This window comes from Echinops telfairi, unplaced genomic scaffold (assembly GCF_000313985.2).
Source record: "Echinops telfairi isolate 266 unplaced genomic scaffold, ASM31398v2 ScPeMD7_7439;HRSCAF=8477, whole genome shotgun sequence".
Taxonomy (NCBI): Eukaryota; Metazoa; Chordata; class Mammalia; order Afrosoricida; family Tenrecidae; genus Echinops; species Echinops telfairi.
Genome location: NW_022111339.1, coordinates 3,244,735 through 3,262,769, shown reverse-complemented (window position 1 = coordinate 3,262,769; position 18,035 = coordinate 3,244,735). Strand labels below are relative to the sequence as shown.

Sequence of the window (18,035 nt, the reverse complement as noted above, 5' to 3'; positions counted from 1 at the left end):
TCCAGAGATGACCACCAGTATGTCCACAGGTAAAGAAACACGAGAACGGGGGTCTCAACTTCTTTTTTAGCGGCATGCAGAAAAGCTAGTACGATCAAGCTCATATTTGACACACTGAAAATTACTAAGGAGAGACAGAAAGGAGATTACCAAGGAGAATTTGTATGTGCTAACATATGAACGAAACTAAAACCCAGAATTAAAGACATTCATGCAAAGCAGATTTCTTCCACAAAAAATCACGGATATCGGTTTAAAACTCCACAAACACAGCCACATTGAACTACTGTTGGTGAACAATTTAGGAGCCCTGGTGGTGGTGCAGTGCTTACGAGTTGAGCTGCGATATGCCTGGTCAGCAGTTTGAAACTGCCGACAGGTCCTCCTGAGAAAGGCTGGACTTTCACTCTCAAAAACAGTTCCAGTCTCAGAAACCCACAGCGGGGTTTGCTATGAGTCAGCATTGACTCAATGGCAGCCAGTTCAGTTTTGGAGAGTCCAAAACAAGATAAGCTAACAGTAAGTATATTTGAAAACACAAAACTCTATGTATGCCTTGAACTTTTTCATTGAAAATAGTTTGAAATGTATATGGATCCTGGCGCCTTAGGGGTAAAACTCAGTTATAAAATTTTAAATGGGTACACTTCTTTCCCCAAAATGTCAGGCTTCTGAAAAGCTCGCTGTGTGGGTACAGCTCTCAAGAAAGCAGGCACAGGGTGAGAGGGATGCCATATCTGAGGAATGTGTGATTCACAACTTGAAAATACATCATATGGCTTTCTAAAAGGAGACTTGTCTTCAGTTGGGCCCACCTAACCACTTGCAGCAAACACCAACAACTGTTTCCTGAAAAATACGGGGACACACACAAACACACCACGATACACAGTTCAGCTATTTTATTTCTAGCCATGTGCTTGTGTTCTCAAGTCCAAAGAGCCTGGATTTACTTGTACTGAAGACACAAGCCTGACTTCTAATACCAACCCACGAGCTGCTCCGACTTCATCACATGGAATTACATCATGAATCTCCTTTGTACTCAGGCTTTAGAAAGGTGATCAATAAAAAGTGACTGTTTTATAGTTAAGGATTCCAAGATTTGAGAATTTACTTTTGTGTGCATGTGCCATTAACTTTATGAACTCATAAACATCCTAAGTGAATTTTAAAAGAGCATCTTATGTATAGTTTTCTATCAAAATCACAGTCATCTTTCTGCTCCCTATTATTCAAATGCATTAGCAAATCCGGGGGCAAAAAAAAAAGTCTGAACTTGGATGAGAGAAGTGGCATTGGGAGTGGGGAATGCATCTGCGCTTGGCCAAAGCCGTATTTCATTTACTGTTCAGAATTAGCTGGCAATGTCTCCACAATATTTACTGAAGTGCAAACCAAATGTTTTCATCTGGACAAAAACCAAACTGTGGTATGTTACAACCACAACAGAAATCATTTTAATCCAAAAGCTTGCTTTCTCTAATTTGGGCTGTGGTTTCTATAAAATTGGATTCTTCTCCATGAATCATGTCACAGACAAGCCTTCCTTCCCATTTTCTGCCCTCCCCCAACCAGTTCTCTGTTTCCACAAGTCACATTTAGCTCGGCTCTATTCTGTACATCCCCCAGAAGGATTCCCTGCACACCGGCATATAGCTGAAGAGTCAAAATCTGTAGCTGACCCAATAAATCTGAGCTGACCACCCTCACCCCCAGCCCCAACCCACCCCAGCCCCCCTGCTGGGCTGTGACTCATTTTCAGAATACAAAGATACAACAAAAGGTCAGAGTCCAACTATCAAATTAAATCACAAAATGTGATCACAATATGATCTGGGAGCCACTAGTGAAGGGAGCAGAGAATGTTAATTATTTGTTGATTTCCAGATTTGGAGGAAAAGTGTAATTGAAGTCCATGAACAAAGCGCTTGCAACAAATGCCCCCATTCATTAACCCCACCTGGCACCAGGCACTGTTCTAGACACCAGAGACCTAAATGCTCACTGGCATACACACGACACATACACATACACATGACACATCCCTGGAAGAGAACAGCGACACATCTACCCAGTGTCTGCTGTCCCTTCCAGTTACCTTCAGAGAAGAAAGCTTCCAGTGAGATTTCCTAAACATCAACCTAAGAGCCCTATAGGACTATGGGGTCTATCCAATTTGAAACTCTTCCCCCACCCTCGCCTAACCTTTGTTTTGGCAGCAAACTGCATTATGCTCAATACTCTTTTTAAATTCATTCATACAGTGTTAAAGACTGCAAATCTTTCCGGGAACGGACAGCCTTATCCTTCTCTCCACAAAGAAGCTGGTGGGTGAGAGCCAGCAACCTTGCGACTAGCATTTCAACATTTAGTCCACTGGGCCACAGGTCCCTCAGCCATTTGCATGCCACCCCGAAACCATTTGTCATGCTCACATGTAGCATGCATTCCTTAACCTGATGGTTCTAATATAGCAATAGAAAACAATCACTTCTCTTAATAAGGTAAATGACCATTTAATCTAAAGTCATCGTTGGCACCAACACAGGCACACGTAGGAGGTTCCTCTTGATAAGGAGCTCACTAGCCACCCTCAGGGAGAAGCCGTCTTGGAACCGCTCCTCATTTGACTATGTGCTATCCAAACAAGACTCCAACGCGGGGAGAGAGCACTGCGTGGGCTCCCAACGCTGGCAGCATCTGAATAGCTGAGACTGGAGCTGCCTCATCTGCACAGCGTGCATCAGGTCTTCTGTCATAACAACGGTCTGACCAGCTAGCTGGGTAATGTATGCAAATCCACTGTCAACCATTCACACTAATACACGGATCTGGTAACAGAACAACTCATGCCTACAAAAACAGGTTGTCTTTCTGTTGTACAGTTAAGAGCAAGGACAATGTCCAATCCCAGAAAGTAAGCAAAATGCTGACAATGATGTTGGGAAGTGGGGAAAGCAGGATATTCAGTGGTCTGAGTTTCTAGGAGTTGGGAGTAGGGTTCGGGGACAATCAATAGCAGAGAGCTGGACACTATGGGCCATGAAAATCTTCTCAGGGAAGTGCAGCAGGGAAGGGCTTCCTCCATCTCCCTCCTCCCTCTGTGTGTCACCTCTGTGTGGCCTCCCTCTAATAAATGAAAGTACAAGAAACTCCCCATATCAAGGTACCTGGTTCGATTTAAAAGAGCCTTAATGTGTGGGCGGGAGCACAAGTCTTGTCCCAGCAGTCATCAATTCCATGCCCTGTTCCAGCCAATAGCAAGTAGAGACCAATGCACTCCCTTCCATCATCTCACATTATACTCTGCACATTCATTGGCTTGGCATACTCAAAGACACACACATGCACACAATAATGCACATCAAAAAAACACATGAGAACCCCTGGGCTGCTTCATCTCCAAGAACACAAAAATCATCCCACTGGGCAGCATGATGGTGCTCAGCCAGCAGGCCAATCCTGACCAGTGAGTAGTCACAAACTCAAGTGTTGGCAAGAAACGAGCTCCAAAGGAAGGGGATTAAGATGACATAGACAACAAACTGTGTTCTCACCACATGGAACTTCCTCAAAATCAGCTCAAACCCCAGTGGGGAGAGACAAGGAATTGTGCCTGGGGATGAACCTGGCCTTTGGAGCACAGGAGCCAGGTGCTTTGATGTGTCAAAGTAATGCCTGCCCCAAACAACATCCACTTAAAGTGCCCCCCCCTCCACCCCTCACATGATCTTCTCTAAATGGATCTCAGTAAAAAGAGGAAAGGTTGAGGGAGGCTCTAGAAACTAAGGAGAGAGTGATGGTTTCTGTGGCAGTAGCCACTGAGCCTGCTTCATCTTCAGGGAGGGCAGAGGGCAAAGCATAGTTAGGGACCAGCTGGTTGTTGTAGAACAAACGTTTCAGTGTCTTCACCAGCCATCAAGGTCAGAGCAATGCAAAGGGACCTTCCAGCCACCTCTTGGAGTTGAATTCCAAGGTTTCCTATTTCTTTGTAACTAGTCTGCTAGCGCGCTAGGAAACAAATGGCCTGCTCAGCACAATGAAAGCCAGTAACACAGGATCGAGTGGAAACCGAGGCTGATGAGGAACATAAGGCTGGTTGGAGGAAGAGTGTGTGGCTACTGAAACCCTCAAGGCAGAAATCATACTATTTTCTACCATAATTTCACCATTATCGTTGTCAAAATTAAGACACAACGGTCCTCAGAAGGACCATTCCAACAAAAGTTGTGAACCGCCGATGGTGTGCTTTCTTCCCCCCAAGGACTTTCTATAATAAAAAGTATTCCCATTTTGCTCAAGGAAGTTCATTATTAGCACCACAGTGCTCCTTGCAGTTGGGGATTATTTAATTGCTTTCTAGCAGGTTAATCCCCTTTCATTCAGTGACCTCTAAATCACCCCCAGGCTTTTGCACTTGCCCTACTTAGAGTTCATTGTCCCCAAGATTCAAACCCAGTGTTAAATCAAAGACTGTGCTGCATGCCAAGGGAGCCAGGAAATGCCTTCACAGAAAAGGCCACAGAGGGGCTGCCTTGTCCATTACCTGGAGTTTCTCCTCCTCGAGCTGGTCTTTTGGATTAAAACAAAAACAAATAAACAAGCCGACTGCCGATTATAGCAAATGTATATTGGATTTCTAAGGCTGTACATATTTACGGGAACAGACAATTTCATCTTTCTCCCACAGAGCAGCTGGTGGGCTTGAACCACCAACACTGTGGTGAGCAGCCAAAGGCTTACGTAACAGTGCCAATGGGGCTCCTGGTTATTTTGGAGAAGATTCTTCCTAAATTTGAACTTGTTAATGTTACTAAGTAAGTACACCGGGCCTCTGTTCTACACCCCATTCAGTAACTTTACTTCAACTCCACAACAACTGAGGACTGTAGGTGTCAGAATACACACTTTACATTCAGGAAACTGAGGCTCAGTGTAATTTAAATCACTTGCTCAAGATCTCACAAAATCCTCACAACTGGACCAACAGGTTCTATCACTATAAGCAACAGATAAGATTGAAGTTGTCGAGGATTTTATCTTGCTTGGGACCACAATCTATGTTCATGGGCGCAGCAGGTAAGAGGTCAAATGACTCTGCACTGGGTAAATCTATTGCACTGTACCTCTTTATAACCTGTTGAAAAGCAAGGATGCTATTTTAAGGACTAAGGGACGCCTGACCCAAGCCATGCTTATTCTCCATTACATCATATGCATATGAAAGTTGGTCACTGAATAAGGAAGCCACAATTGGTGTGTTTGAATTATATGTGCTGATGAAGAACACAGAAAATACCATGAACTACCAAAAGAACAAATGAATCTGTCTCAGAAGTACAACCAGAATGCTCCTTGGAAGCAAGGATATAGCGAGACTTTGTCAAGAGAGATCAGTCCCTGGAGAAAGATAGTATGATGCTTGGTGCAGCAGAGGAACAGTGAAAAAGATGAAGACCCAGGACAAGATGGAGTGACACAGTAGCTGCAACCACGGGATCATAAGAAGTCTGAGGATGGCACAGGCCTGTCAGTGTTGCGCCCTGTTGTACAAGGGCTGCTGTGAGTTTGAGCCAACTCAACAGCGTCTAACAACAGCAGTCCAAGATCTGCCAGACTTGAACCTGGGCTTTGTCCTCCGAAAACTGGGGAAACTAGCCTATATCCTCAAGCCATTCTACAGACTGCCCCCGCGACCAATGCTATTTCTAAATTCCTCCAAGCTATATTAAAACCACATTCATCTCCCAATACAGAACTTAATTGGTTCTCTATTATGTAAGCCCAGGGCTCCTAACTCAGTCCTTCAGGTGTCCTCAGATGGTGAAAATGGTTGATTCACAGCTGCTAACCCAAAAGCTATAGGTTCACATCCACCCAGAGGTACCTCAAAATAAAGACCTGGTGATAAAGTTCAAAAAAATCAGCTCCTAGAGTACAGTCCTCCTCTCACTCATATGAATGGAGTCAGCAAGTGTCAGTCACAGATGACGTTAAAAAACAAAAGAAGGGGGAGCGGGGGGAGAAGCCCTCGTTTTAACCCCAGGCTCCCCCTCAGCCAGCAGCACCAATCCATGACCCTTCCAAGTGTTGGCAGGGGCTTCTGCAAATCTGTCCCAGGTCCGCCCCTTTCTTAACTTAAAAGTTCCTAACATACCCTACAAGCCTCAGCTCAAATGTCACTTCTTTCCACCCAGGCATGGCAGGCTGCCTGGGGAGAAGCCCTTTTCCTTCCCCACCTCCACACCCAGCACTTCACAAGCACGCCCAATTCCAAGGGAATGGCAGCTGACCAGGAAGGCCCTAGGAAGCACCAGAAGGGAAAAGGCAGCCCCACACAGACAAGAAGAGGCTCCTCTATGCCCTGCTTAACTGACACAGACAGTCAGAAGAACCCACCGTGTGTAGGTGCTCAAGGTGCAGGAATCCCCTTTGGGAAACTCCCTCGTTTGCAATGCCCCCATAAAGGGAAAGATGTAAATAAGAGAATCATTGAACCTGCCACTGCTCTGCTGCGTTACTGGAAATAAGATACGGGACAAATCACTGCACTTCCACTCACACATGTCCTCCACCCTGCTGGAACCCGGTAAAAGATGCTAATTATGCCTCTGGCACAAGGTGGGGAAGGTGGGGAGAGACCCTCAGAAGCTATTTAAAGATAAATACACACAGGCAAACCATCCGAGCCTACCTCCTTCCCTTCAGAAATCTCAGGCCATACATCGTGGCAGGAAAGGAGCAGTGCCTTGTCAAATATAGCTGAAAGGTCTCCAGGAGCCGTACAGCAGAGGGCAAAATCTCTAAAGCTTTCTAATTCTAAGAAACCGCTTGACATGTTTACATGTATCCGCTAACACCCAGAGTTGCTTTCCAGGGTTTTCCTGGAAGGTACCTGCCCAGTGGTGGCAGAGAGAAGGCATGGCTCCCCGCTCGCCTTAATGGATAATGAACATCACGGCTTGCAGAACCCTCCCCTCAGCCTTGAAATGTATCTGCTCTCCAATTCCAAATTGGAGCTGTGACCATTGAAGGCAGTAATGGGCAGCCAGAGAGAAGGCCGACCTGTGAACTCTGGCAACAAATACCACTTCCACATCTTTGATTGGATTCCTCTTTTAGTCTGCAGCCCAAGTTCTGTTCTGGTAAATAATGAGCTTGTTATAGGTAGCTCTCCTGCCCAGTGGCTGCAGACACCCAAGGCTAATGGAGCGATTACTCTTTAGGCTGGCCATTCGGCTAGGGGATATGACAACCTTTATCAGATTTGGAATCCAGAAACACAAAAACAAACAAACAAACCCTGAGAGGGAATTAGAATGCAGGTCCAAGAATGGCGCTCTGATTCCCAACTGTCAGCTTTGGCTGAGAAGTTTAGTTAAGGAACAGCATATGAACAAAGGATCAGCATTCATCTGCAGCTGATATCTAAAAGTTCATATAAAAGTTACATAACCTGGTGTCAATTTGGGACTTAAGAGGATTAAAGGTAAGGGGGTGGACTCTAGTCTGTCAATCATGTCATAGGCAAGGAGGCCTCTGTGTTGGCATGGCCTTCTCCTGAGAATTCTAGGAAATCCAGTATTTCCTCCTTGGAGGCAGGAACCCCCCTCTGCTGACTTCCTTGGAGACTCTCTACAGACAAGGCTCACTTCCTATGAGACATCCCTGAGGGGAAGCCCTATGGACCTACCCTAATGCAGCCCTGGGTGCTGGAGAAGCCACATGGAGACCCCTGCCAGCAGAGATGCTTACAACACACTGGATCCAAAGACTTTCTACCCACTGGCCTGTGATCATCCTGCATTCGGTGTCACTGCATGTGTTTTGTGAGTCTGAAGAGGACTTTACAGATCGGTATTGGACATATGTGCTAATATCGGACTTAAGGGCTTGGACTGGACTGGCATGCTTTCTTAATGTACAATTACCCTTTACATAAAACTCTCTTACAGACATATGAGTTACTCTGGATTTGTTTCTAAAGTCTACCCGGACTGACAGTTAGAAATATATCTAAATGTAAATAAGGAAATTAGATAAATAAGTTATGAATTATCAGCAAAGCAAGATGCTGTTGAACTGATTTTGATGGTGTGACAGACAATGATCTAGGCGATGCTGTTCAACAGGAAAGTGAGATTGCAGAAAAGATGGGTACCTTGCCACCACGGTTCCAGAGGGAAAAGTGTCTGACCTATGAACATTAAGAAGGGACTGCAAAAAAGAAAAAAAAAAAAAAAAAAAGAAGGGACTGCAAGAGAGTCGTGCAAAGAATTGGTTCACAGTGGCTTTATCTGGGGAATGAAAAGAAGGGTGTGTTCAATGCTAATTCTTTTTGCACACTTACCCATCACTTTTTCTGATAGTCCTATGAGGGACAAAATCCTTTAATGATTTTTAAAAAGGACCTTGTTTTTCAAAATTTTAAATGAAAATGGAGTACCACCCATCTACCTCATCCAACCACCTAATGGAAGCCGCAGTATCATGGTGCTATCCCGAAGTTCGAAGCCACCAGCCCCTCTGAAGGAGATGAGGGTGCTCTTTCTACTGCGATAAAGAGTTACAACCTCAGAATCTAACAGGACCAGTTCTAGCTCATCCCACAGGATCACCAGGAGTCAGCATCGACTTGCTGACAGTGGGCTGTGAATCACCTAGGAGAAAAGGCCTTCTACAGCCATCAGACACAGCAGATTCCCAGGGGCATAAGGACATCACAGGATGAATCGTTTGATATCTTGGGCGCTTAGTAACCTCACGACAAAATGATTTTAAGCCAACAAAGACTCTCATTTTGGAAACCTCAGCTCTAAATGGGGTCAAAGGAATCAAATGAGACAAACACACTTGTCAAGTCTGTACTGTACTTCAACCTATTTTATTGCACATTCATGAATATTGGAATACAGTTCCCAGGCTTAGGGCATTTTCCCAAAATTATTCTAAGCATCTCCTTGGTTTCACTCAAAGAAGCACAACTGTGTGTGAGAAAACACATGATTCTATAATGTCTACAGTCTTGAAACTTCAAAAGCTGGGCACCTCCGTCATGTTTCCCCAGGTGCCATACACTCGAGCACTAAATACACCTCTCCAAATGAGGCGCAAGCCCAATCTCACACAACCACGGAAAACATCTTGTATTTTAAATTATGTGTCTAGGAACAAAGAGCAGAGGCACACTGTTGTTGAGTCATGTCTTATGTTCCCCAACTCTGCTACCATTGGGAAATAAAAGAGGCACATTCACTCCATAAATAAATCCTTTAATCAACAGAAATTCTCTGACTTCCTAATGGAATAAGAGGAATGAAATTTTCTATAGACTGTATGATTTACGGTAAATTAACCACTTGCAGCAATGCCACACAAAACATTTTCCCTAAAAACAAACAAAACAAAAAAATAAAACTTCACCCATTCAAAAATATGGCTCCAAATTAATCTAGGAATCCTACAGGATCAGTGTTGATGACAACATTAACCCTTCAAAGAAACCTTTAGCTCAAGTGCCCTTTCTTCTGAGCAGCCATCTATTACCTCTCCATTCGTCCTACTGTAGCATACTCTACCAGCTTCAGTGTTCTTCCCCACCGGCGGGCACTAGAATGTTAGGGATGCAAACGCACATAGCTACACTTTAGACGAGAGTATGGGCTAATATATCAAAGATTTTACTTGTCTGAAGGGCATAGGGAAGGGTCAACAATGAGAGTAGAAATACCAGTAGGATTAAGGGATGGTTGGGGGGGGGAAGGGGGTATCGATCACAAGGATCAATCTAGAACCCCCTCCCAGGGGGACGGACAGATAATGGAAACGTGGGTGAGGAGGCAACAGAGGACAATGTAAGATATGGGTATAATAATCTATAACTTATCCAGGGCTCATGAGGGAGTGTAGGCGAGAAAAGGAGGGGGAAGAAATGGGGAGCTGATATCAGGGGCTCAAGTGGGAAGAGAAGGCTTTGAAAATGATGATGGCAGCCTATGTGCAAATGTGCTTGACACACTGGAGAAATGTATGGATTGTGATTAAGAGATGTAAGAGCCCCCAATAAAAGCACTTTAAAAAAAAAAAAAAAAGGGCACAGGGTTTGTTGTTGTTTTGCCCCCTGAAAAGGAGCAGCAGGCCAAATAAGTTTGGCATGTTATGTGTTAAACATTCCCTTCAAAAGAGATTATAGGACAAAACAAAATAAACCAAAACTACATTTTGGGATGGTGAGGTGGATGAGTGTGGAGATCTGTAGGGAAAAGCAAGACATTATAAACTTTAAAAAAATAAAATTAATCACAGCTCTATTTACCAAGCACGCTCTCTGTATCACCTACGAGTTGAGTAAATAGGAAGTCAACGAAGAGAATGAGGAAGGAGAACTACAAAGACTCAAACGTATAGGCAATTTAAAGACCACCACTCCCTGCAATTTTTCACACCAGGTTAGGGACTGGAGAGCTGAGCCCAGCAGAAACAAATATGAAAATCCAAATCCCGGGTGCTGTTTCTCTTTCAGTAAAGGTTGGGGTCCTCCCCAAACTGGCCAGTAACATGCTCTTACCTCGAAGGCAGAGAAAAGTAAGAAAATCTTCTGTCTTAGGCTTCCTTTTAGAGAGGTCAGAAATTTGAGTAGCTGGAGGGGGTAGCAATGGCTCCACTATCTTTACTGGCGTTGTGCTGGGACTATTTGGCTGAGATTGAGCAAACTTCCTTTGTGCTTGCAGCCTGGGCCTGCAAAAAAAAAAGAGTAATTCATTAAAAATAAATTAAACTAAGATCAAAGGACAGACATATGTATAGCAATAAAACCATTATCACAATGGGGAGAGAACACCCTAGGGACTTCGTTCTAATTAAAGTTCTCTCTCACACTCTCATAAGCCAGAGTATGGTAAATTTGGTTAAACAGCTATGATGTGAAATATGTGACCAAAAGGGGTATATGTATGTGCGCATATGCATGCACCTGTAGAGGTATGTACATGTGCACAAACTAAACATGTAAAGCCAAGCTGTGTTCTTCAGAAACTCCCATGTTTGACACCACCAGGTTAATCACATGCTTCAGAAAATTCATGAAGAAATAGAATGAAATAATAATGGGATCTTTCAATGAGCCTTTTGAAGCTTCCTCACATCATAAACAAAGTTCAAGTCAGACTCTGCATTTACACGGTTTTCTATGAATTAATCTCTTACGGTCACTACTACATACTCAACTTCTTTCATAAGGGCCATCCTGATACTCAGTTCACCTTTTCCTTTAAAAAAAAAAAAATCACTCAATTTGAAAATGCCAAACTAAGCAGTCCTTGCAGCTCCAATCTCTGCTGCCTCTAACTCAGCCCAATTTTGCTACAGAAATGCTCTTCATGAATTATGTCGCTATACCAATTGGCCTAGATTATTCCCACCGCCTCCCCATACCAGAGGTTATGGTCCTTAGCCTGTGAACACAGTAACTCAGTCCCACAGGGACTTACATATTTATAAGAAACCTTCCGAACTTTGCCCCCAATGTCATGTGCATACAGACTATATATATTGCACGTACACCATAGGCAGTCCCAGGGTTACAAACATGATCTGTTCCTAAGTGTGTCTTTATACATTTGGCAGGCCTTCAAGAAAGTTCTGGCCAGTTCAGTCATGACTTAGGGGCAGCATCAGTAGAACAGGTCAGACTTGAAGTTAGTGTCCTCTGCCCTCCGCCCCAAAGTGAGAGATTACATTTCCAGCAAGGTTTCAACCCCATATTTTTTCTGTTCCTGCTCCTTTCGATTCACTGCAACTAAAAAATTAAAGACATTAAAATACATTCCCAAATGTATTAAGAAGCCCAAAGATAAGATCCCTGTCAAGCACTCAACTCACCGGGCCACGGGTCCCAGCTCACCTCAGGCAGGATTTTGGCAGAGGAAGCAAATCCAACGGCATTCCAGCACCACCCAGAGCAATGCCACACAACCACCAAGGGGCCCACCCCACCAAAAGAACGATCCTGCTTTTCCACCCCCGCTTTTCGTCAACAATCAAAGCACCCCATTTTATACTTGACCTTGGCCCAAAGGCAGAGAAACCATGTAACGGTTCCCATTTAAAGGGGGGTGGAGGAGGGGGAAATTCCCCCGGGATTTGTCTCCAGAGCTATCTCATAATGTGTACACCTTCATATAAATAAACGGGCATAACTCACCCTTCTGAGTAATTCGAGAATTTCCCAGAAATACTGCCTGCACGCACCTGAACAGGATGGTTAGTTGTTTATTGCTTTCTCAAAAGTCAGCAACACCAAATGCCACACATTATGAGAAGCTGTGCCGCCATCATGAAAAACAAACACACAAACATGGACGAGGCACAGATGAGAGAGTGGGATACTGTGAAGATTTTACAATTCCGGGGCCCTAGAGATAAACAGCTCCTACCACCATGCACGGAAGAACCACTTTGCACCTGACAAATAAGGCAATAACAGATTAAAACATGGCAGCAAATTACGCCTCAGAGGATATTGGGCACAGGAGAACAAGACAAGCCAGTATCTCCCTCCTTCCAGAGGCCAGAAGAGCCTGTCCTGTCCAAAGGGCAGGTTAGGGATTTGGCTTTTCATCCCAGCAGGACCCATGAGGGTTAAAAAGGTGTTGGCTTTGGTTTACTGGCCCCATGTGACAAAAATGCTTGCATGGCACGTCTTAGAGCCAAATCCTTGGAGTAAGCACTATTATCAGGAAGCAACGTTTCAGGGAAAGGCTGCTTCTTTCCAGGATGTCTGATCTAAGGAAATGGATGCATTTTATTTTTAAAGGGGGTGAGGCTGGTGGGGGTTGGATGGGGTGGGGTGATGGTGATGGTGCAAAAGTGTTGGAGAGGAGACTATTTGCCCCTGGAATTAGTGGAACAGAAAAGGCAGGCTACCATTTGAGGTGGAGGGGCGGGGCAAGTCAGGAGGGCCGCCTGCTAAAGAGGACGTTCTCTACAAATAAACCAGCTGACTGGAGCTCAACAGAGAATAGTGGTAAATCCACATCTTATGGCTCTGCCTTCTGCCTCCATCGGTTGGCTGGCATTTTTAAAAAAATGAAAACATTATTTAATTCTCTTATAAAAATCAAATAATTAAAAATGAAAATATTTTCTAAACGAAGAGAGGTCTGAATTTGGCTGCTAAAGGAAAGGCTGGTGTTGACATCCATGTAGAGGTGGCCCAGGGACCACACACATTCAGCCACTCAAAATCCTACAGAGTACTGTTCTACTCTGACATACATCCACTTGCCGTGAGTCGGAATGACTAAGGCCTCCCAGGGGTGGACAACACAAGACCCTGAAGAGCAGGGCCGCTATAGCATTTCCGTGTGATTTGAGCTGGGGTTGCGCCAGCCCTGTCAAAAATGTCTTTCCTCATACAAATCACCGTGTGAGCATGAGACACTTTCATATTTGTGATTATGAAGATCAAGAACAATTTTCTATTATAGACTATTCCTTAATTATCCCAGTGAAGCCCATAAACTCCACTTAAAACAGATCAGCAAAGTGGGTAAAGCAAGTGAGAGGAAACAAGTAAGTGCATCCAGGGCCTCACACTGCACTACAGCAGGGGTACAATCTGGGGCACACTGACAGAAGGGGGCAGGAGTTGTTTCAGAGAAGATGGTCATGTTCACACACCTCCCATGACACAATTATGTGTGTTGATTCAAAGCCCCTAATAATTTTTTTTTAAACAAGCTAACAAGAAAGACACTAAGATGGTAAGCCACAAAAATCTTGCTACTGGGGATTCCAGTTCAGGCAAATGCACAAATAAGTCCATGTGACCCCTGTTTAGACAGGTGTCTGCGCTCTGTGGATGGCTGCAGACAAGTTCTCTCAGCAATACACTCATCTTAGTCTTGTGAGGGTGCTTCCCAGAAGCAAAGTTAAATCAGAACAGGGGCTTTTAAATCTATAAACTTCAAAGAGACTCCTATGCCAATGAAACCAACAGAATTAAATTAATCAAACTTAGTAAAGCTAAGGAATTTAATAACGGGACGAAACTAACTGGCTCAGTAGGATATGCAGGGACAGTTCAATTCAAGGAAGAGGGGCCACCTTAGGTCATGGTCCTTGTTCAGTATCTAAAGCAGGTAATCTTAACAGAGTTTCTTGAAGGACAATCAAAGGGGCTAATTACAGAAAAGTCCTTAAAAAATTGTGTTGGCGATTAAATAAAAAAGTCCAAGAAAGTTAGGCTGAACAATTTTATTTTCCGCCCATCACAACTACACGCCTTCTCATTCCTTCTTAAAGAGTAAGCAAAAGCTGTCCTATAAGAATTTTGTAATCTTAGAAACCAATTCCCAAGCAGTGGGGTAAGATGTCTCCCTATTGGCCCTGAAACATATAACACCCCAGTTATGTGCACTTTATAAGAACCACCTCAAAAGATGAGACCTTACATTTCCTTCAAGGAAAGGGAGAGGACCGCTCACTTGATGCTATACAACATCGAGGCAAGGCTGTGATAAATTAACAGGCCCTCCACAGGAACATCTACATTTCTGAGGAGGCACTGATAATTTCTGTTGGTCGGTCTGGTGGGTAAATGGGGAGGAGCACCCTCGCATCGGGAAGGGATGCTGAGCAGTTAACTGTGAGGAATCTAAGGGGATGATCACTGGGGTGTTGTATGGTTCAGGGCTGATAGGTAGGCATCCCATCCCTTTGTTTGGAAATTATTCTCTAAGTCAGACCTTTACTTCACACCATGTTTGAAAAGAGGATTGATGAGCTGCTACACAGAACTCCTAAAATCATCAATCTCTTAGAAGACAGAGTGGGAAATTGTCATTTGTGGACACAACATCAACAGGACAAGTAGCAACCACAAAAATTAAATTGATGACAAGGTGGCGAAGGGGTCAGGTACCAGGCATCAAAGACACCCCCCCCCCAAAATCATAACATTGTGAATGAGGGGGAGTACAGAGTGGGGACCCAGGGCCCATCCGGGAGAAACTGGACATCCCCTTGCAGAAGAGCTGCGGGGAGGAGAGGAGCAAATCAGAGTGCAATGTAGTAACGATGAAATATTCAGTTTTCCTCTAGTTCTTAAATGCTTCCTCCCCCCCACTACCATGATCCCAATTCTACGTTACATATCCGGCTGGACCAGAGGATGTATACTGGCACACAAAAAAGAACTGGAAACACAGGGAACCCAGGACAGATGAACCCCCAGGACCAGTGGAGAGAGTGACGATAGCAGGAGGGTGGAGGGAAGGAGAGGGAGAAAGGGGGAACAGATGGCAAGGTCTACATGTGGCTTCCTCCCTGGGGGACGGGCAGCGGAGAAGTGGGTGAGGGAGACGTCGGATGAAGTGAGATATGATAAAATAATAATAATTTATAAATTATCAAGCGTTCAGGGGGAGGGGGGAGCAGGGAGGGAGGGGGGGAAATGAGCTGACACCAAGGGCTCGGGTGGAAAGCGGGTGTTGTGAGAATGATGAATTCAACGTATGTACTAATGTGCTGGACACAAATGACGTATGTACAGATTGTGATGAATTGGATGAGCCCCTAATAAAATTATTATTTAATAAAAAAATTAAATTGAACTTCATCAAGATTTAAAACGTTTGTATAAGGGGCATTTATCAAGAAAATACAGGTGGAGACACAAAAACATCAGGATAAATTTAGTAACCATCTCCACTAAAGGTTTAAAATCCAATATATAACTGAATCCTACACAACAACTCAAAAGCAAAAAAACAAAATTATCCAATTTAAAAATGGGCAAAATTTTAGAGTAAAAAGTTTCTCATAGGATTTTATGAAAATGACTAATAAATACATGAAAATATATTCACTACCATTAGTCATTAGGGAAATATGAATCATAATGACAACTGGGATCGCACTTCACACCAAGTAGCTTGGCTATAAAACAAAATAAGCACTGAGAGGAATGTGGAGACAGACCTTCACCCACTGCTGATGGGACTATTTGGTGTGGCCACTGTTGATTGACTTGCCAGGTCCTCGAGAGGTGCCCAGAACCACTGCATGACCCAGTAATGCTAGCTGTGCACCCTTACCAATCCTAACATCCCACTTCATTGCACCATTCTTCACAACAGCACCGCAAAGAATTAAATCAGACACAAAAGGACAAATACTGTATAATACCACTTACATCACATATCCAGAATTGACAAATACAGACAAAAATATTAAACAGTGCCAATAACTTGGGGAGGGGGCATGGGGAGTTAAATAGGTTCACAGCTTCTGTTTGTGGTGCTCAAAGTTGTGGAAATGGGTAATGAGGCTGCTTGTACAACACTGTATATGGTGGTGAAAGCACTGAAATGTGTACTTATAAATTAATAAAAGGCTAATTTTTTATATATCTTTTCCCACAATGGTTGTTTTTATATCAACTTTATATCAATATTAAGCTCGCTCCTTGAGAAGATGAGACTCTGCTCCTACTAGATGTATAGACTTAGAAACCCTATATAAGTCAGATTTGACTTGATAGAAGTCCCCTAAAAGAGTGGGACATAGAATTACTCCATGACCCAGCAATTTTAGGTATGTACCCTTAGAAAAATCCCATAGACCAGCAGTTCTCAACCTGTGGGTCTCAACCCCTTTGGTTTGTCCAACTACCCTTTCACAGGGGTTGCCCAATTCATAACAGTAGCAAAATTACAGTAATGAAGTAGCAACAAAAATAATTTTATGGTTGGGGGTCACCACAACATGAGGAACTGTATTAAAGGGCTGTGACATTAGGAAGGTTGAGAACCACTGCCATAGAGTATCACTCTAGAGAGAAATGCTTTAAAAATGCTATTCCTATCTAACATATGTATTGGCTCCCAAGTTATAGCAAATTAAAGAGAGAAAAAAAAGTCAAGAGATCCAGAAACGGGTTTTGGGCTCACACTAAATCCTAGCTCCAACTTAAGGACCGTTTCATTCTTGTATCGTGGCCCTGCTCCTTACTCACCTTCATGAAATGATCACTGAAGAAAAGGGCGCTACAGCAAGGTGTGGTGGTGAAACCAGATGGTGCCCGGCTATCAATTTGAAGAGTGCCTGGGGTCTTAAAGGGTTGTATTCAAACAAGCAGTTATCTAAGCGAGGAAGTCAACTGAGTCCACGAGGAAGAAGCACACCAGCTTGTGTGATCCAAGATGGCAATTTAAAAATTCTCATATGGCCATGGGGGAAAGGGGAGGAGGAAGGGAAGGAGAGGGGGGCGGGGGGAGGAAAATGAGCGGATCCCGGGAACCCAAGAGGCAAGGGAATTTTGGGAATAATGAGGGCAACAAATGTATAGATGTGCTTTACACAATTGATCTATGTATTGTGATGGATTGTATGAGCCCCAATAAATTGATTAAAAAAAAAAAATTCTCATATGGTGAGGAGAGAAGCATCAGAGCAAACATTTATGAACACCCAATTTGTGGAGGGCTAAGAGGGACGATGGGAGCCCAGAACCCATCCACAGAGTGTCTAGTCAGGCTGAGCCACTGGCAGATCCGTCCTTACAGCCTTCCTAACAACGGAGACCATTGTAATCTTGACTGGGCTGGACTGACCTTGATACTTGGCCACCCTAAAGACTGGACCAGGACAAGTTCTGGATGCAAGTATCTCTTACTGGTTTCGTGACAGAAATTGCCTCCCTGGCTGTTTGAATGTTGTTGGGGGTCTGTCTCTTCTAATGCATTATTTGTATCTTTGTCTGTATACTATTGTTTTTATCCTTACCAACCTCAGTGCGATTTTGTTTTTTGTTGTTTTCTGGTGGGTCTCCCAGCTGTGGAGTACAAGAGGAGTGGACGTACAATGAGAATAAGTGGTGCATGCAGTTATAGGAAATGCAGGGGGGGCGGGGGGGTTTGATGGAGAAGGTAAGGGGATCTCAGGAGTGGATGGTAAAGACAGGAGGGAACACTAGAATGGATTAGGGTTGCATAACTCATCTTGAGGAAATTTAACCATTTGGGGGGGGG

The 18,035-nt window shown here is 43.9% G+C and overlaps 1 protein-coding gene across 1 annotated transcript in view; it reads right to left on the bottom strand.

Moving 5' to 3' along the window:
* Positions 1 to 18,035, bottom strand: part of JARID2 (jumonji and AT-rich interaction domain containing 2) — a 273,050-nt gene that overhangs the window by 53,301 nt on the left and 201,714 nt on the right. The window contains 1 exon segment of the mRNA XM_004718079.2: positions 10,571 to 10,740. Within this exon segment, the coding sequence (XP_004718136.2) occupies positions 10,571 to 10,740 (170 nt within the window).